A 21,308-nucleotide genomic window follows, 5' to 3' on the forward strand; every position below is an offset into this window, starting at 1 on the left:
CAGACTAACACGGCTATCACCCTGAAACCTGTCAATATTTACGATTGTACTTAATACACACATACCTAAAACACAGAATGCACTTCTCTTATGTATTTAGGGGCCAACCCTCTCCTCCAGAGTACACTCCAAGCAGTAGCAGGTTCTCATCCCAGCTCCACCTTCACTCGTCCCATCCCCTGTGCTAACATGTAGGTTTTCCCGAAAGAACGGAACTCCACAATGCACATATCCGCGGTGTGGCCCCTACCCCACCATTAGCACCAAGGAGCTCCACCAGTTCTGCTGCAAGGAGGCTCTGAGGACATGGGGCAAGGGTAAGATTGCCCTTAGGGTTTTATGGAGGTCAGGGGAGAATCTGACTCTTATCTACAATTAAATTACATAGGCATTTGGAAATTTCCAAAAGTGAGAATTTGAGAACTGTTAGTAGGAGTCTCTGAATTTAAAGTATTTGCTTTCTAGCTGACAGGAAGCTTTACTAATTAACCTGGTCTTAAAGCACTTAATGTTAACTGTTAGAACAAAATAGCACTGACTAATGGAGGTGCATTACTTAGGGATGAGGTGAGACACTCCAATGTTTAATCTCACCTTGAAAGTGACCTTTGGGCTGCTGCGTCAGTTTATATCAGCACCAAAGCTCTGCTGATTTGATCATAATTGCATTAATTAGAACTGAAATTAATACACTGAATTCCTTACTATCAAGGCCACCTCTGCATCAAGAGCACGGCACACCGTGCTGTACTGAGTAAGGCAGGCTGGATTAATGTAGAAGATCAGTAACAAAAGGAAAGCGCCACCTGTAATCAGATGTTCTATAGATTTATAGACATCCCTGTAAATTCTGACTTCCAATTTCCACTTAAGTTCCAGTACAGGTTAAAAGGGAAAAAACTTAAAGTGCCTTATGGAAAGTCATCAAGCAGAGGTGGGCAAACATTACAGTTTTCTGCATGGCAAGTCTCCTTTGGCTCAGCCTTGCTACCACTGTAGTCAACAGAAGCAGAATTGGGTCTGTTAAGAGGACAGTTTGCCTCTGTTGAAAGACATGAAATAGCCTAAAATGCCCACAAGTAAAACTCAACATGTGAGAACTGTACAACATGACAAATTTAAAAGTATATCCAATATAATAGTACAGTACAGTGCCTACTACAGGTACATATAAGAAGACTGAAACTAATGATGAAAAACAAAGCATTTTGTGAACCTTCTGGGGAGGGGTGTGTGTGATGCTATTATTTATTAATATATGATTATCTTAATATTCACAATGGAGAGATATTTACTGTAGCTTCACTGTTCACAAGTCAGAGTGAGGGTCATAACTAGGATCAATGGAGAAACCACAGACAAAAAATGGATCCTGCATTTTTAGAGTCCTTCTTAGTTCTGCTATTTTCCACAAAGCCTGTAAAGAAAAAGAACTTTCTACCTTAATCTGTTGTAAAGAAGGGATCAGTGCACTATGGTACATTTCATGGCTGTCACATAATACACATGAAATGTGACATTTTGAAAGTGTGAGAAAAAGCCTAGATACTTTTACAGCATTTCAAACCAAAAAGGACTACAATATGCAAATTAACCACTGTTAGCTGAATTAGCCTGAGTTAGCTCTGTCTCAATCTGACCACTTCTTCCATTGTTCATAACTGTACTGAAATCAATCTGTAGGATTAAAAAAAAATATCTCCAAAGTAGTTTCGTGTTGTTTGGGTTTCTATGAAAGAACATTTTAAAAACACTGAACACACGGATGAGTTCAGTGCAAAGCGATTAGTTTAATAAAAACTAGTTTTAGTTGTTAAAATTCTTCAAATATTTAAAATCCATCAAGCAAAAAAGAGTGAATGAAGCTACACTCACATTTCTGAGTTCTGATGACATCCAAACTACTTGGGGACAGATCCTCAGATGCTGTAAATTGTCATAGCTTCATTGACTTCGCTAAAGCTTTGACAATTTTCTCCAGTTTAGGATCTGCCTTTGATATTTATGATCACAGTAACTGAGGATGTTATCAGAATCCCACTATTTGTGTGTGTGTTAATACAAGCTTTTACACCAGGAGTGGGCAAACTATGGCCAATGGGAACAGAGAAGCACAGCCACTGGGAGCTCCAGGGGAGGTACTTGCAGCTGAGGGCAGAGCGTAGAGCCCTCTGCCCCCCACCCTCCCCATGGGCCACAGGGGCATGTTGCTGGCCACTTCTGGGAGCAGCATGGGGCCAAGGCAAGCAGGGAGCCTGTCTTAGCGCCGCTGTGTGCTGATGCCACCCCAGAACCTGCACCCCAAACCCCTCCTACACCCCACACCTCCTGCCCTGAGCCCCCTGCCACATCCCTCCTGCACTCCTACCCCCTGCCTGAGCCCTCTGCCGCACCCCACACCTCTCCTGCACCCCAACCCCTTACCCTGAGCCCCCACCGCACCCCATACCCCTCCTGCTCCCCAACCCTCTGCCCTGAGCCCCCTACTGCACCCTTCTTATACCTCAACCACCTGCTCTGAGCCCCCAACCCCCTGCCCTGAGCTCCCTGCCACACCCCGCACTTCTCCTGCATCCCAACCCGCTGTCCTAAGCCCCCCAACCCCCTGCCCTGAGCCCCCTGCCACACCCCGCACCCCTCCCACACCCCAATCCACTGGCCTGAGCCCCAACTCCCTGCCCCAGCCCTACATTCATGGCCCTTCATACAATTTCCCCAACCAGATGTGGCCCTCAGGCCAAGAAGTTTGCCCACCCGTTTTACACATTGCATGGTGTGAGTTTATGTATAACAACTTCATACCTTAGGTGCATAATGAAATAAGAGACCAGAGACCAAGTTTCTTCAGCTACGCTAGATACTCAGGCTTATCAGGTAGCTACATTTCTTTAAATGTGTTTCTGCTTTGATAAAAATGTTCTGCTAACGTATTTTATCAGTCAACTAAATTCCTGGCCTTGTAATTATACCGTATATCCATAGTCAGTATCTCCATCAGCCAGATTCCACCTTAGATAACTCTTATTTTATGAAGACTTATACTTCACACAGCTATCGGTGCTGCATTCCCCACACTATCTTATACTTTCTATTGCCAAATTCTGCTGTCCACACACTCAAGCAAAACTACCAATAAAGTCAATGGAAAGTTTGCTCAATTAAGGACAATACAAATCTGACCCTGTATTTTTAAGTCAAAACCGTAAATGCATAACATGCTGAGCTGTCTGATACATAATCAGCAACAGTAATGTGTACAGTACTTTGAGAGATTACAGATGGTAACAGTGCCAAGCCAGAACTGCTGGCTGTGTCCAAAGGTGCCTGCAATCTGGGATACAGCAAAAGGTACCATTTTCTATCTCTGTTACATGCTCTGTAATGCAAATTGAATGTTATCACTTACTGCACACAGAAGCTGCTAAAAACTTTAAACAAGGATAATCAAAATGCAATAAACCAGTATTATGATTTGCTAAGATGAGAAAAATAGAGATCACTGCTGGTGGCACAAAAGCAACAAAATATAAACACAAGATAGTCAGCATCCAATTAATTATAACACTTTCAAACAGCTCTAAATGTAAGCCTGGTAAAACACATTTCTCTACTATGTGTATATATTTTTTCACCCAATTAAATCTTTTCCAAGTCTTGTTAAAATCAAATACTGTATCCGATTGTACTCCTCCCTCAAAGTTTGATGGAAACATTAAAGACTTTTTCCATTTTTTAATCTATTAACTGTATTAGTGTTCAATAACTATATGTGCTATATGTATAGACTAATTCCACTATCTCGAAACACTGGGGCAGTGCTATGGAAAGAAGCCAAAACCCCTCTCTCATACCATAAATACATACTGCTGAAATTTATGTCACGACAAACTCTCCCCAACAAGGTTATTCCAGAATAAAGTCTCCTCCTGGTGGACTGTTACATCATAATGGCTCCATCAAGATACTTATTGCATAATATAGCCTTAATTCCTCAGTGGAACTTTTACGGGTTGAGGACTTCATTCATGTTGCTAGTATCATGCCTCGAAAGTCTCCACTACAGCTCAACTTCAATATTTGACCCCCCTCTCACCAGGAGCAACTCTCCTTGATCTCCTCAGGAGCAACTAACTACTCTGTTACAAAATGCTGCATGATTTTGTGATATAACAAAATGGAATAAACTGAACCCTCAGACTCATTTTCCTTACTCCTAAATTTTCCAGATAAGAATGGTTAATGTCATGATGCTATAAGCCATTCACCCCAAACATGTCAAAGTTGTTGCCTGTTTAGGTAAAGAAGAAAGCAGAATAATTTTTTCCATGTAGGAGTAAAGTCCCAGCACTAAGGTCTGAGAGATTATGGAGCTATAAAACTATTTGCAGAATGACTCTTCTTCAAACACTTGATTAACTGTACTACTCTCTGATCTGTTTACATGAGATCCATGTAAATTAGTGGGTTAGTCATCAAGTTCTCTGAGTGCTTCAACAAAGGCCTAAGAACTCATACATTTTGTTTGCAAGATTGGTCTTGTTACAGTATTTTTTGGCGGGGGAGGGGGAATGCAAAATCTTTGGTGGTCTGAAATGTTTTCCAATTACATCTGTGGCAGGACTCTCACGTGTTATTGGTAGTAACCACTGTTGCGTCAATACTGGCTAAAAAGTTTTTTAACTATCCAGAGTCATGTTCTCATGTTCACTTCAGAATAATTGGATGGTTAAATACTTATTTCTTGCAAGATTTAGAATATTTCTAGCCTTTCTGTTTTCATAAATTCTGTCCTACTCACATGCAGTAATTGTTCATAAAATATTAGCACTGCCATTTATTGCTAACATTGTGATCATCATTTTGATAAACTAACAAAAAAAGTTACATCCCCTATCTGATGACTAGGCAAGTAGAGCCTGATCCTGCTTCTATGAAAGTCAATATGAAAATTCCTATTGACTACAGAAGTCATGAAAGGTGCTGCTTTGATAGTCTGTGAGACCAGTGTCCTCTCTTTAGTCATGGAACAAGTACAGCACAGACAGAAGCAGTGAAAGCTTCTCCAGGCTGGCCTGCCAATGTGCCACAGTCTTGCCGTGAAGTAAGAGCTTCTAAGAGTAGCAAGGTGGTTGCTATTTGCCTCAGTCTTTGACCTCTCAGTAGCAGCTATCAACAAACAGTGATTCTGTGCCACTCCTGGTAGTTTTTATAATGTAAACACCTGGCTACTAGGAACTAAAGGGAGATGTCCCACTCATTTCAGTCATCAGATGGCAATGATTTTCAACCACTGTTGGCCTGAGATGCTAAAGGTAAAATGCTGAGAACCAGATCCAGATCCATCCAGCCTTTTTCACTATTTTTAAGAGCTCAGTTCAACAAAAAATATGATATCGCTTCTAAAGTGCAAAAGGCTGATGAAGCTAAGAACATTGGCTGTGATGCAGAATAAAGGTAAAATGCATGAAAACAAAGACTAATAAGAAAAAAGTTTCAAATCTCACAAGGTGCTGAGAGTCTCATGCAAAGCATTCTTCAAGAGTAACTAGATATGTTAGCCCTATTCTCAGAAGCTGTGTGGCCATCATGTCTGAGTGGACCTGGAACTACTATTCTGACTGTATATGAAATGAAAGAAGAATGTAGTAGGTAATCTGAGCATAGTAGGTGATAATTGAAATGTAGGGTATGTTTATGCTGGAAGTGGAGGTGTGACTGAAGCTCAGATAGGCATACCTGACTAACTTTAACCTAGCTAGCACAGTTAACAAGACCAATGCAGAGATGGTGGCAGGGTTTTCAATACAGGCAAGCAATATGAGTACGTACCCAGGATTCCAGGCAGGCATCTACATCCCATGCTGATGCTTCTACCACCACATCTTTACTGCCATTTTTAGCTGTGTTAGCTAGCTTGAAGCTAGGGCAGGTATGCCTACCTAAGCTCCAACCACATCTTCGACTGCAGTGTAGACATTCCCAGCGTGATACTTTGCTCAACAAGGCCCAATGCCTTGATTTTCAGGCAAATATTCTCCTCAAGCATAAGGTGATTTACTTCTATAGTAAACTAGTACTGGTCCACTACTGCCAGTAGCATACATACTGCCCTCTGTGAGGGACTCCAGGATCCACCCACACCAAACAACGGGCACTAAGGTCTGTCCTACGTGAGAGGCAGCCAAGATTGCACACCACTGGTGATGGATACCAGAATCTGTCCACCCTTAGGCAAAGGATATGGAAGTCTGAGATCCCAGGTGCAAGTGTTACCAGTCAGCCCACTCAGGGGTGTTGAGCACCACAGTCAGTGCAGCGTGAGGGAAGGGTTACCACAGTTTACCCAGAATGGGTGAAGAGCACCAGAGTTTGTTCATCTGCAACCAAAGGGCAGCAATGTACACAATCAGAGAGATGCACTACAGTCAGCATGCCTCCAAGATGAAGACCATGGTCGACAACTTCATTCCTCTGGCACAATGGACCTTTCTACAATAAAGATGAAGCTCATCTATGCTTTCTTGGGGGCCAGTCCAAGGCTGTGGCATGAACTCTTACAAGAACTAAGGACCATTGCAAGCCACACCACCTTCTTTGACCTTGCCATGTTTAACATAAACATATAGCAAGGGGTATGTATACTATTTTTAAAAAATCCAAAATAAAACACTGGCTGGGGAGAGGAGAGAACAAACACGTAACAGATGTGCAGCCACACTGCTTTCTACACTACTGGAAGGTGCTCAGATACTCCAGTAATGAGTGCAGTATACAACCGTGAGCAGAGAGGAGTAGAATAGGGTCCAGAAGCAATGAAAACACTCGTGTACCACCACAAATAAATAGCTATGGGTGCCAGTCATTGTCCACCCCCCACATACACATAGAACAAGCAGAAAACAATGACATTCCTGCCACCAGGAGTCACAGCCCCGCCTCCCATTAAGCAAAGGGTACCAGAGTCACACCAGGGCAAGGGGTGCAGGAGTCACAGCTACCCCATGGACAAGGAGTACCATGGCCCAAGTCCCACTCCTCTCCAAGGGGAATGGTGCCAAATTACAAGTCTGAGCCAAGCATTCAGGACCTGCCAAAGCTTCTGCTGGGTCTTTGAGAGCAGGCCCTGAGCTGGGAGGAACCAGGTGGGAGGCACCAACAGATCCCCAAAGGATATTGCACCTGCCTGGGGTGCTCCAACCCCCTGCCCTTATGTCCAGGCCAGGGTCCCATCGCCTCACCTTGTTGTCCAGGACACTGATGTAGCCCTCTAGGAGCCCAGCCCCCACAGGCAGCCTCTGGCTGCTGCCCAGCTGCTTGGTCTCCGGCTTCCCACTGGCCGCCACCGCCACCTGCTGCTGCTGCTGGCTCGGCTCTTTCTGGCCCCCGCCGCCGATGCTGCTGTACATGAGCAACAAGCTGGTGCACATGGTGGTGAGCACTAAACACACCGCCAGCCCATGGCGCTGCAAAGGGACAAAGAGACACTGAGCCCCCCTGCGAACAGCAAAGAGCAGGGCCGGGGGCACAGAACCACGGACAGGGGGATGGGGCTGATCCTAGCGGGGGAGGGCGCAGTTCCCCCCAGGCTGGGAGAAGAATGGACATCCTGGAGGGAGGCGAGCGAGGGGGGTGGCTCAAATCCTGAGCGGGGGAGACGGGCTGAAGTCTGGGTCTCCTGCTCTGCACCGCCCACGCAGCGCGACCCCTCTCTCTTCCTGTCATCACATTACAGGGGGCTACACCTGGCCCGGGGCTCCCAGTTTGTTTCACTTTCAGGGCAGTGTCGTTGCGGGCGGGAGGGAGCAGCTGCTCGGCTTAGGTGTCTATTTTGGCAGCAATCGCTGCGCCTTTCCCTTTGCAGCTCCTGCAAGTTTGACACCAATTAAGACCAGACAAAAGTGCGGCTAGAGAACTCCAATAATCCTCCCCCTCCATCCCCCTCGCCACCTCCCTCTCTTCTCCACCCCTTCATCTCTCATCCCTTTCTTCCTCTTCTCCTCCCGCCTCTGCCCCCACCTCTTTCCCCGTCCCCCTCTCCTTCCTTCCCTTTCCCAGGCTTTCCCTGCTCCCTCCGCTCTCTTCCCCATGCATTCAGTCCCCTTTCGCCAGTCCACCCGTGCATTTTAATGACTGTTAGGAATTGTTGCACTAGCCAAGTTACAGGCAGACTCATCCTTTAAGCCGATCTCTTTTCTACACGCTCTGAACAATAACCCTGCACACGAATAAAAGAAAAGCAGGTGGAAAGTTCTCCTCCTCCTCTGTTTTGTTCCCCTTAGTAAAATATAACAAAAGAGAAGATACCAGCCCTGGAAAGGCTGGAGCATATGTCTGATGCCCTGGCCAGCCCCGCTCCACTACCCTCGTCCTCTTCCCCACTCGGGCTGCTTTCGTTTGGTTCCCGGGTGACCTGGGATAATTAGGTCCAACAATTAACTTACCATCAGGGTCTTCATTTTGTGCACCTCTTTGTACCGAATCCTCAGGCTTGCGCATCTGGGGCCACTTTTCCCTCTAGGGTTTCCATTGTGAGGAAGCCAGTGACATGTTTTTGCCGGGGATCAGGCTGGAGGGAGAGAGAGAGAGGCGCCCGAGCCCGAGCTGGGGCTGTGGGGGAAAGCACTGCTGTGGCAGAGATTAGAAACAGAATTAAAACCGGACTGGACCCTCTTAGCGATCTACACAACTGCCGCCTGCCACTGTCTGCTGGGTCCTAAACTACTCCAGGTCCTTCCTCGTCTCCACCACAGAGGCAGTTTCAGGATAAGTAGAAGTTAAAGGAAGACATAAGTTAGGTCGCATTATTCCTCAGAAAGAAACCTCATCTCAGCACACACAGCAGAAACAGAACAGCAGAGAGGGATAGAAACACACACTACAATTCTACAGTCTTCTGCACAATGGCATATTTAATCAGTGGGTGGGATTCTGTTCAACATAAATGAAACGCTTTCAAAATACAACAGCACTATATCCCTGCAGGCTGACACTAGCTTTGCCTTTTTTAAAAATCCTGCTTTTAACACTAGGACACAATCTTCAATTTATGTTATTACCATTTTGCCTAGAGGAAGATTCACCACTCTCTAAGCATTTACTGGGTTTTCTGAGCCTTGTGGTTTTGAGGCAACAATTTTTCATCTAAATAATTTTCATTTGTCTTTGCAAATATTTTAACACCCTCAATTTCTAGTATAGTATTAACTAAACTTTTAGAGTTTCCTGCTTCCTTATTATCTAACAACCCTACATAATAAATTTTAAAAAATTTAAACACACACTGTTCTCACTAATAAGTGGAGCTGTAATTTCTTGTACTCTTGCTCCTAATGCCATCTTTCTGGTTGCTGGAAATAAAAGTCATTCTATTCTCATTTTATAAGCAGTCCTCTGGTGTCCTTTACTGTTTCTTTCTTTGATTTTGCCGTATTAATGATGCATAGTTCAACTGTGAAAACTTTAATAAAGCAACTTAAATTACATGAATTTCTTGCTCTAGAAATTCCATATTTATCTATACGACCCTTCAAAACAACTCATTTTCAGGTTGGTTTCTTATGAAGTTATTAAAATGACAGTATGGCATTTTGAAAAAAATTACATCTTAATTATGAACATATTTCTCTTGAAATTATTCATCAAAAATAATAGTTCTAATATGATTTCACATCTAACATAGCAATGTAACATTAAAGACTACATTAAGGAGAAAATGATCATCAGGCTAACTCAACCATGTTCACAATAATATCTTTCTCAAGGCTGAAATTGTCACTGAAATCCATTTTTCATCTTTACTAATTCATTGGTAGACTTACAGTGGAACAAATGTCATCTCTAGCTATAGCACAGCATTCAGCATTTAATGCTTTTTAAGAAAGTAGAAATTATTAGCAGAAACAAAAATGTATGCTACATCAGTGGAGATGGCAGTAAACATGCTTCGTCATTTCAAAGAAGACTGCTGGCATTGCAAGTATACTTGCTATTTATTCCATTTGCGGTCTAGGTTAGAATAGTGCCAGTTGTTAAGACAGGAGCAGCAGTATAAGAATAATCTTATCAGGTCTTGGTAATTCTTTATGATGTGGTTGCACTTGACACTCAAATTAGTGAAACAAAGGGCCAACTTGATGAATCATTGAAAGCAAATTATCTGCGGCTCTCCAAGGCTTCCTGCAAAAAACTACAAAAGGCAGCTCATGCATTTTGCAATGCTGTTTCTCAGCCATCAGCAAGCAGGTTGCTGGTAACTGACAAAGCTCCTCTAATATATTTTGCCATGCCCAACTGAAGCATCTTATTTATGATGATTTAGGTTCATGGCTGTATGTTAGACATCTGTGACAGAGTATGCTGACCAAATTCATTAAACTTATAGTTCGGGATAGTAGCTAGGCTGGTAGCTGAATATATTGATAGAGTAGCCAAGCTAAATTTTCTAATTTAATGCTGAGTTGGCCTTGAATATTGTCCAGTTTTCTGATTCTTAGATATTTAATTAGATTGCCATCCAGGTCATAAACACTAATCTTGGCAGTCAAATGAGCAGCGACACAAATAGTGTAGTGTAAAGTAAAAACTACTGCAGAATTTATGTGTAAGCATGGTTTGTCCTGGGAAAATTATAAATCAACTGGAAAACTGCCCAGATACTTAATTTAATTTTAAGTTCCTATAAATTAATCGGTTTAGCTTTGTGGGGTTTTATATTTAAGAGCATGTATTTGTGTCTACATAAATGCATAGATATATAGTTATATGCACACACATTAAATTTAATAATTATGCTAGCAAGAAGTAGAAGAATATGAGCGGAGTTCATAAACACTTAATCAACTTGGAATAAAACATTTTAAAGTTCATCTGACTCGCCTGATTCAATATCTAGTGAATCATCTGGTCATAATTTCTTTTTTAAATGAAAGGGATACTGAAATGGATTTCTGATTATTCTGAATTCTGCCACAGTCCCCTGTGTTTTATCAATCAAACAACTGTGTTTTATCAATCAACAATTTTGTTTGCTGCTTTCAGAGGGCATGTTTCACCATGGTCCGGTCAGTAATGCTCAGTCTGAAGTGCCAGACCAGTGTCACATATACTACTTGTCATCACCCTGCATATGTCTCTTTCTGTAAGTTTCTATTTCTGTACTTATATGACCCCCATCCCTCTCAGATCAAGGGGTTAATGTAGATTGAAACAGATGAGGGTGCTCTCCCCACACTACAAGAAAGAGGGAGGGTAAATGGTGCTCAGTCAGGCCTGGGAGAGGAACAGGAGCTTCCCCCGCTCCCCACCACACACACCCTCTTTACTTTAAACCTTGGTATTAATTGTGGGCTGAGTTAGAAGTTGCATGATGTCCTGACCTGCATGTAGTGGTTACAGGCCAGGCAGAAAAGGAAAATGGCACATGAAAATAGACAGAGTGAGAAACATGTGTAGGTAGCAGAGACAGACAAGCAAACTTCTAAAAACCAGTAACAGACTTGGAAATGCCAGAGATCTCTCACTGACAGCTAAAAAAACTCTGCTCATATTGTAACCTTTACTTAGCTTTTTAGACGAATTCATTAACTATTGCCTATAAATTTGTTACACAGCAAATGCCACATTATGGCTGCCGTGGGCTGGGTGTTGTCGAGAGAGAACCTCTTTTCCTTCCTCCCCCAAGAGCACCCCGGTAGGAGATATCCAAAATGCCAATGTTCACACATGCACCCTGAGTGCAAGCTGGGGGTACGACAATGGCTAGCATTGCTACTAGTGCCCAAAAGGATGCCTCAGAGACTGAGGCCATGGCATTGCCAGTATGCACACTGCCTAGTATCTGGAGGCCAGCACTGGCAAGGGTATCTGCTACTCCCATTATGTAGCTATAGCAAATGCCACTTCTGATCATGCAGCTCCTCCATCCCTCTCACAATACCCTGGAGGCATTCTGTCTGTGTCTGCCCTCTGTAAGGAGAATGCCTCCAAGCCATTGCCACACAGCTGCTCCAGCTGCTCACATGTGCCTCAATCTCATCAAAGCCAGAACCTAGCCTTAAATCTTTAATTGTTTTGTGGCTCTCTGCGATGGTCTTTTGATGCCCATGTGGGTCTTTTGCTGTAAAAGAGTAAGTGTTATGATGAAGTAGTAATTCTGGTTGCTGTGCGCCCAGTTTGAGGGGCAGTAAGAAAATAAAGTTCTTGTTTGTCTAGCACCATGTGCAAAGGAGAGAAAGGGAATGAGAGAGGGAGAGAATACATCATCAGTGGGAAAGCTCTCGGTGAGTTCTGCAGGTCATCCAAAATGGATGCTGAAAACACCTTTATACCACACCATCATGCATTCTGTAAGTGCCATGTATTCTACAGAAAAATGAGTCACAAAAATGATTTAGATACAAAACCAGTCCCAATAGTTTTAAAAAATTGTATCTTTCTGCCCCTAAAGCCAGGTGCCTTAGTCCTAATTTCCCATATGGTGCTGAGAATAAGAGAAATTTTTTTGCTCGACATGCAAAATACCTTTAAAAATTACCTAAAATTGTGTTTTCTTTAAAATTTCATATTTTGAGCACTTCCAGGGCTAGAAGCAAATTATGTGGTGCTATAAAAGCTGGGATTTTTCCCTCTACAGGGATAAAATCCTGGCCCCATTGAAGTCAATGGTAAAACTCCCATTCACATCATTAAGGGCAGCATTTCACCGAAAGAGAGTAAAACTCCTATATCCAGTTCTGCAGGCTCTTGAGATAGCATGTTTTAAAGAGCTTGTCACTGGTGCAGGACAGAATATTGCCTGCCCTGGACCTCAGGCCAGTGTGATTTGGGGGGATAATTGGGAACTCCACCTTTCAGGGGGAAGAAGAAAATTTTGTCTGATGAGTTAATTAAACATTATGGCTGTATGAAGGTGTTCTGAGTGTTGGAAGTTGGTGGGAGAAGTGGATTGATGAGCACAGGGGTAGTCAAAGCTGCATGATAAATGTAATCCATCACATTAATTTCACCTCCTATATGCTTTATTATGTATGTATATATTAGTTTTTAACATTTTTTCCCCACAGAGAAAAAGAGCCTGGTGAAACCAGTTTTGCATTGCAAACACTACCAATGGAAAACACTCAACAGCCAACATGGTAATGAGCTCATGATATAGATTTTTCAAACTGCCCATGAGTCATGAAATGCTTTTCAAAATTGGAGATGTGCATCAAGGATTGGTCAAAACAAAAAAAACCAAAAAAGGTAGAAACAATATTATGGATCAGTCAATACTATCTCCTTTTATGAAATCAGGCTGCCTTTGAACTTCTGACAAGCAAACAGTGACAGATGCATACAAAAATGAAATATTGCATGGAAATAGAAGTGCATAAGAAAACAAGGGAAAATTACTGAGGTAAGATCTGCTGAGTCTGCTGTTTTATTCATATCTATTTCTTGGTTCTCTCCCCAATCTTGGAAGCATAAATAAAAGGTAATGGATATTTCAGAACCAATCTTTCTAGCACTACAAAAGCTACTTACTGGTCATAAGGCCATATATGAAATACTGTGCTTAGTTCTGATCACCTCTGAAAAAAAATTAAAAATGTAGAAATAGACAAGGCTCAACGCAAGATGAACAAAAAATGATACAGGAACATGACATAGCTTTAAGTATATATCTGTTAGTCTATAAGGTGCCACAGGACTTTGTCGCTTATGATAGAGCTTATACATGTAAATTGTTAGAGGTTGATATTCTTCTTATATTCTTTAGACCTGACAAAATTAAGAGGGGAAATCACTGAGGTACAGTATACAGTACCAGCTGTGGCACAGAATAGACACTACAAGGCCTAGACACTCCAAGGTCTTTTTGAGCTACTGTCTGCTACAAAAGCAAGAGAAGGGAGAAATACATAATTTTCTATACACAAATTTTAACATATGGAATAAAGTAATTGGGGGAATTAGTTTAATTACTAGAGTTTTGTAAGAGATTGGATAAATGTTTACTGAATATTGTGGGTGTGCTTTTTGATCTAATAGAGAATTTGCAATATCAATAAGATTTTTAGCCTCCTTCTGGTAGATTGTGACACCCAATGTTTGTCTATTTTGTCTTCCTTTGCTTAGAACCAGTGCCCAGAACTCTCTGTACCAGTATGAAGGCTAAGCATTAAGCTGGAAGGAAATATGAAACTTTTTTTAAAAAATTACCAGTTAAAAAAATAAGATGCCCTAATGAATAACCAGGAATGAAACATTAATAAAGAATGCAAAAGGACTTATCATGGTCTGGTTTTCAGTGCATCATGTATTATTAGACAGTCAGCTGGGAACCCTCCTGCTGTTACTTACAAAAACATAAACAGTACTTATGATGACAGGCTGAACAACAACTATGACAAGTGGATCAGTTACTATGAAATTGAAACAGGGGCATGTCAGTGAATGGACAGAAGTCCTTGAATTTTGGATTTCTCTGTCTTGTGTTTTGGCAGAACACTAGTATTCTTAACTAAGGGTTTATCCAAGCTGTCCTTAGTATTTGTAGATAATAGCCTTAGTATAACTTATGTCCCTGCTATGTTTGTTTGTTTGCCCAGACCTGAAGAACAGCCCTGTGTAAGCTCTAAAGATTGTCTCTTTCACCAACTGAAAGAAGTTGGTCCAATAAAAGATATTACCTCAGCCACCTTGTCTCTCTGGTTAAAGACAGTACTGGTCAGAGTCTAGGCTACGCTGTAATTTAAGGTTTCATATTTCAGCTTTATAAGATAAAGTAGACAATACATTTAATTCATAGAGTGTTAGGCTGAAATTATTTAGTGGTCTTTTCCATATGTTCATAAATCTCAAATGATATTTCCCCAGCATACACCAAATACAGTTATCGCAATGGATGCGGCTGTACTTGGGGATATTATCTTGATCCTGCAAGGTGCTGAGCACCGGTGTTCAGGGGAGTTAACAGGAGTTGACGGTACTCAGCACCTTTTCAGGATTGGGCTTTTTATGCATTAAAGCGGGGTGCTCTTTAGAGATACAGTGTTCGGTGCCATAGTCCAGAGCCAATCACCAGGGTAGTTTTGTCCTAGGAAACATTATAGGGAATGAGTGATGTAGTGCGATAGTACAGAGATATAGAAAAGGAAGCTGTTTTTATATATTTTTATTTGACCCACATTTGGGAGTAGAATGTGGCCTTAAGGATGTCATGTTAGAGGGGTTACAGAATCACATTAACACCTTACCAATTTCCTTCTTCCTGGCTTGATTCTGTAAACCCTAACTTCTTACTCACCTGACCAGATCTATGAAGACATTAACACTAGTTAGATGAGTAAGGATCAGGCCCCACACTGGCAGAAGAGTTTCTTCCTTGCAATGCAAATCTACCCAAACCCCCTCAAACCAGCTATCAGGGTAGATGGATTGTCTTCTTTCTGTGTAGTATAATTCTTTTGTCAATTACCATGAGCCTATTGAATCATTTCTGCCAGATTATTGTTATTCATCACTTTCAAATCAACATGCAATTAGATAGCCTCCCTTGCCTGATGTGGAATGTATATCACCGGGCACCTTCCTTTCTTTGAACTGCAGTTGTCCTATTTGGTATCTCTGCCCTCATCATCCTCTTTCCCCCCCAGCCATACTTTCCATTCAGCTATGGGAACCCTTTCAAAATCCTGGTCTTTTTCATGTTCACTGTTAAATACTTTATTCAAGTTGACCATTACTTATCTATTGTATACATAGTACAACAGAAGCATTTTGCCTGGAATGCACCAACACTAATTTTGCTACAGAATTTGCATTTCCTTCTGATAATCTCCTTTGTGAGAATTCTCTTGGTCCCTTTGCTTGGAGAGTCATAATCTCTCCTTGGTCTAAAGTAGTTATGTCTATGTAATTGTTTTATTTTGTCCTCTTTGCTTTTGGTTGTTTGTTTCCCTTTAGAAGGGCCAGTTTGGAAGTCTTCGATTTCTCTGGAATATTTTACATTTGTGTTGTAATCTATGCCTTATTTACCAGTAGTCACAAACAACGTTCTGTGGAACCTGTTCAATTTTTCTTCTGATTAGTACTTGAAGTAGGATAGTATAAACTCAAATGAATGGGGTCCTAGACCATTTATGGTTTAGACCATAGATTCAGATGAGAGAGAAATGATGCTAGTGTGACAACTTGTTGCTCATTTTATATGTTTCCTTTGCTCAATCTCCCACTGAGTCATCTCCGTTACAACCCCAAATCACACTGGATCAACCCTCACATATATATGTTGGATTTTGATTGGTTTCAGTTTTTGTCTGCTGGTAAACGAGAGCTCCTCTGAAGCCTGGTAATGTCAGTTTGAGAGAGTGCAGAGCTTGGAGTCTGATCAGTGACTGTCTGGTTAACAAGGTTGCTGGTGTGATGTGAGGCTAGAAGCACATATCTGAAGGACTTACAAACACTGGGAAAGGAATAAGGGCTGGCGAGGAGAGTGAGGTTTCCAGCATTTAAACTAGCCTTTAACCTTGTCATGAAGCATTAGTATAAAATGGCTTCTGAGTCACTCAATGTTTGATCAGCCACTGAGCTTGTTCTGAAGATATCATATTTATAACTTGCTATCCGGCTAGTGGGAGGGTGTTTTCTCCTCAAGCAGGGAGATGGAACCAGCTGCCACTCCTATTTGTGTGTCTTAATCAATCTTACTTAATCAAAGAAACTGGTACATTTTCTAATTTGCCTTAAGACTCTTACATAAATTTTACTCCAAAGACTTGTAATCTTCAAAGTCCTGTCTAAACATTAACTAATCCTCACAACGTCCCTGTGAGAGAAGTTGTGTGTTTTGATCCCAACTTTACAGAGTGGAAACTTGGGCAGAGAAGGTAAGGCCCACATTTTCAGAAAATCCTGCTCACTCACAACTCTATCTGACATCTCTTAGGCTTTGTCTACACAGGAACTTTGGTGGCAAACCTTTTGTCATTCAGGGGTGTTAAAAAAAAACACACACCCTGAACAACAAAATTTTTACAGACCAAAAGCACCAGTGTGAACAGCTGACAAATCTGCTGCCACTTGTTGGGGGTGGAAGTTTTTTGTTGACAGGAGAGCTCTCTCCTGCTGACAAACAGCAGCTACACCGCACATTTTTTAGTAGCACGGCTGCAGCAGCAGAGCTGTGTCACTAACAGGTGTGTAGTGTAGACAAAGCCTTAGAGCTGTGACCACTTAGTAACTCTGACAGTCAAGCCCTCAGAGACTAAAGTTGGGCCCCCAAAACAAGAGACCTGGTTTGAAAATCAGGCCCCAACTCACTTTTAGAGAAGGAGTTACTGGCTCTCAGTCCTGTGTTCAGCCTGATAGACTAGAGGCAGAAAACCTTTCAAGTTAAATTAGAGCTTCAATGAATGGGCAATGAAACACTACCTCTTACAACTAGAGCAGCAACAGATATCCCAATAAGCTCCAGGGCAAATATTTTTGTAACAGCTGCACATTTTCAGGTACAATGAGTCTCAAAACTTCCCAGCCTCTACTGACTTACCATCAAATCCTGCTGAACACAGCCAAATGCATTTGAGACCAAGAGGCCACCAGAAGAAAATATTTAGGCCTCATCTCCATCCATACCAAACACACAACACAGAGCCAATTAGTGGGAAAGTTTGTCAGCTGCTGCAAAAATCTCTTTATCTCTTTGCTAGCTCCACTGTCTTCTCCTCAGTTCTCCATCTCCATACACCACTTACCACTTCAGGTTCATTTTCTCATGGAAATCATCTCCTTTGCAGTGCCAGTGCCAAGTGGGAAGCGGGCTTGCACAACCTCAGCTGCTACCCCAACATTGCTATAATGCTCCCCATACAGTTTTGCTACAGCAGTTGCCTTTACTGATCCCAGTAACACATTGTGCTATCCGAAACAACTGGCTTCTCAAATACATTTACACAATCCACCAGCCACGGGAGAGTCAGCATAGAGCTATCCTTTTCCTATCCTTATAGGCTATGGTTCTTAAGCTGTCTATGACCTTAAAGGCTGTTTCATTTCCCCTTGTTATTGTTCACTCCCCGCAATTGCTCAGGGAAAGATTAAGTAGGACCACTGCCTTATTTCTGACCCTTCAGATACTTCCATCCTGAGCAAGCTGTCATGCTAAATCGGCATATGTAATACTCTGTGTGTGTGTCTGTATATGCATGCGAGTGAGATTGCAAGGCTCCTGGATTAATAGGAAATGTAGCACCAGAAGTTCTACTTCCACAGCCAGGGTATTAGTCACTGAAGAAGAAAGAGTGCCCCCATTTGTGCTTCTCGTATTTTAGGATGGGATGGCAAAGAAAAGGATTATGGGATGGAGAGAGCATGTGAAGCAAGTGAGGATATAGCACATGATGATAAGCACTTTAAGGGGTATGCCAGGGATAAACAAGGTCTTAGACATCATCACAGAGAGCCGCAAGGCCAAAAATGGTATTTATAAAAGTATTAAGTCTGAGTTGCACAATTTCACTCCAGCAGGCAGAAGAGAAAAGCTCTGGGGCCAAAAGCCTGCCCGGGGTAGCTGAAATCTCAAACCAGTTAATAGGGACTTAGTAAGAAAGTAAAGGGATGCATGCAGAGAAGCTCTGGTATCCTGTGTACGCTCACTGACGGTACTGGGGGTGGGAAATTCTGGGACCAGCAGGAATATCACATCTACAACTTTAAAAATATAGATAGTTTAAAGGGAGATGACTTGGTGCCCTGCAACCTAGCTTGGAGTCCAGGGGCCCACAGACCCACAAGATGGAGACTAAAGAGTCAAACCTTGGTGCCTAAATTTCTGCCCTTAAATACATACTTAGGATTAATCACTAAATATAAGTGATTTAATTCTCAAAGTTACTGAGCACTCACATCTCCCATTAACTTCAAGGAAATTCAGATTTGGATCCAAAATGTGGCTTGGACCTACTTCTAATTTTAGACGAAGCAGAAAACTCTTTTTTCAAAGTGTGGGCTGGCCTTCCCCTGTTCCAGACTTTTGCCATTGAGCTGTTTATAAATCTTACAAGCCTTAGGCAAGCCTTGTCCTCCCAGTTCAAAAAGGGAGCATCATTTTTGCAAGCTAATATTTGCTGTTTTCATGCCTTTGTGTCACTAAATTATGCAAATGAAGTGCAGACCAACGGATACTTTCCAAACCACATTGTGCTGATTGTAGCAACACTGAAACTAGACCAATGTGTATAGGAATGTGGGTCATATAGATCTATTTTGTTCCTAAATGTGGGTATTAACAAATTGCCAAAGTTATTGGCCAATTGACTCAAAGCACAAGCATTAAAATAATTCATCCTGAACGTGTGGTTTTATTTTATGTTTAGTACAGTAGGTTCACCTGCACGAATTTGCTGTGCTTATTTAATATCCTCTTTAAGATGAAAAATGATGCCAGTCCTGTAGTAATAGCATCTTTTGACACTGAGAAAGCATTTTACTGGATTGAATGGCTGTTTCTCTTTACTATGATGGAAACTTTAAAATTTACCATTAATGTATTTAATCAGTTACAGTGTTCTGAACAAGGATACATGCTAATGTCACAATATTATCTTCATTTTGACTTTGGAGGGGGATTAGTCAATGATGCCCCCTTTCAGTCCTATGTGCATAATTGTAAGCAAGCCAATTCTTAAAAGAATAAGTGGGGGAGGCTACAGCAGTATGTGTTAGAGCTGAGAGTTCAGGTTCTCACAGCTGTCCTTACACAGTATGAAATAATATTTTATTATAGATTATTAATCCTTTGGAGTGTCTAAACCAAATCCTGGAGATAATGGTTGGTTTGAAGCAACTCTCTAGATTTAAGATGAATTACTGCTCAAAGATCTTTGAGCCAGAAAGAAGAGACTGGTGGAGCTATTCTGAGGGTTTCACTGACTCCTACACAGTACAGCTCATGATTCTCAGCACCCCCAGCCTCTCCAATACACAATCTTGTTACTGTAACCCTTTACTTTCTCACTCTATCCCTACCTATTTGCTGTTACTTGCCCAGGCAGGCTATGTTCTGGAGAGCTCCCTGGCGCTGTAGGCAGGGATCCTTCTGTCCCTAGGTCACTCTCAGCAGCAAAATACTCTGTGACTTCTAGGTAGCTTCCATATTGAAATCGCCTTTCCAGGACTGGAAAGTTGGGAGTAATCCCACCAGAAACAGATTAGAGGGCAGAGCACAGATGGAATAGTGAAAGGTGTATGATTAAACAAATAAACCACTGAGTCCACAGTTTGTCACATGGTTCCACAGTTTAGCACATGGTCCAACAATTTAGCATATTCATATCACCACAATATACATGGAAGATTGTCTATGTCATATGGCATTTCCACTACCACCAAAACACAGCCACTTTTGGGGTGAAACACAACATCTCTTTAACAGTTACAATGCTATTTGTCATTATTCTCTTTAATACATTGCAGCTGAGTAGTGGTTTCCAAGACAAAAAGCCTCAACATTGGCATCTGGAGAAAAATTCAAGGGGAGATTTCTAAAGCCCAAAGGGCAGTTACATATCTCTCTTCTATTGAAAATCAATGGACTCCTAACTGCCATTTGTGCCTGTAGAAATCTTACCCCTAAACAAACATTTCAGTGATATGATAAACTAAGGTGGGCATGGGAGGAAAAACAAACATTGTAAAACCAGCCCTTTTAAAGATCTGGGGCGGGATCCACGAAGGGACTTAGGCATTGCAACACTGCACATCAAAGCACCTAACTTGTAGATGTTTAGAAAAATCACAGGAATAAAACTGTGATCCACATATCCAAGTTAGGCACCTAAACACACCATACAGTGAATAGGTAGAGAAAACCTCCTAAGAATGCAGTCCACAAAAGCCAGCACACTAGGTGTGGAGCCACCTAAGTTAGCCAATGCGACATGTAAAAAAAGGGATGTGTCCTTGTTATAACATTTTTTCCAGATCTGGACCTTAGCGTCCAAAGTATGGGTGTTAGCATGAAAACCTCCAAGCTTAGTTACCAGCTTGGACCTGGTAAAGCTGCCACCAGCCAGGAATCTATACAGTGCCTGGCGCACTGTGGTCTCCCCAAAACCTTCCCTGGGGGACCCCCAGACTCAGATTCCTTGAGTCTCACAACAAAGGGGAATAAACCATTTCCCTTCCCCCCTCCGGGTGTTCCCTCCCTAGGTTCCTGGAGAAATATACAGAAGCAAGCTCCGTGAATTTAAACAGAGGGACTCCACCCTCCCTGTTTCCAGTCCTGGAAAACAGAAGTACCGAGAGCTAATCTCTCTTCCCCCCTC

General features: G+C 42.1%; 1 protein-coding gene across 5 annotated transcripts in view; it reads right to left on the reverse strand.

The window, feature by feature from the left end:
* Positions 1 to 8,824, reverse strand: part of ST6GALNAC5 (ST6 N-acetylgalactosaminide alpha-2,6-sialyltransferase 5) — a 166,104-nt gene extending 157,280 nt beyond the window's left edge. For 4 of the 5 annotated variants that reach the window (XR_007775428.1, XR_007775427.1, XR_007775429.1 and 1 more), the window contains exons 1-2: positions 8,442 to 8,824; positions 7,239 to 7,463 (exon numbers count right to left, since the gene is read on the reverse strand). Coding sequence is in view for 2 of the 5 variants with exons in the window: in XM_050961898.1 (XP_050817855.1) it covers positions 7,239 to 7,463; positions 8,442 to 8,456 (240 nt within the window). In the remaining 3 variants the exon portion in view is untranslated. The remainder of the gene's footprint in view (positions 1 to 7,238; positions 7,464 to 8,441) is intronic. The other variant, XM_050961897.1, reaches the window with a different exon arrangement.
* Between the last annotated feature and the right edge of the window lie 12,484 nt (positions 8,825 to 21,308).

Source organism: Gopherus flavomarginatus, chromosome 7 (assembly GCF_025201925.1).
Source record: "Gopherus flavomarginatus isolate rGopFla2 chromosome 7, rGopFla2.mat.asm, whole genome shotgun sequence".
Taxonomy (NCBI): domain Eukaryota; kingdom Metazoa; phylum Chordata; order Testudines; family Testudinidae; genus Gopherus; species Gopherus flavomarginatus.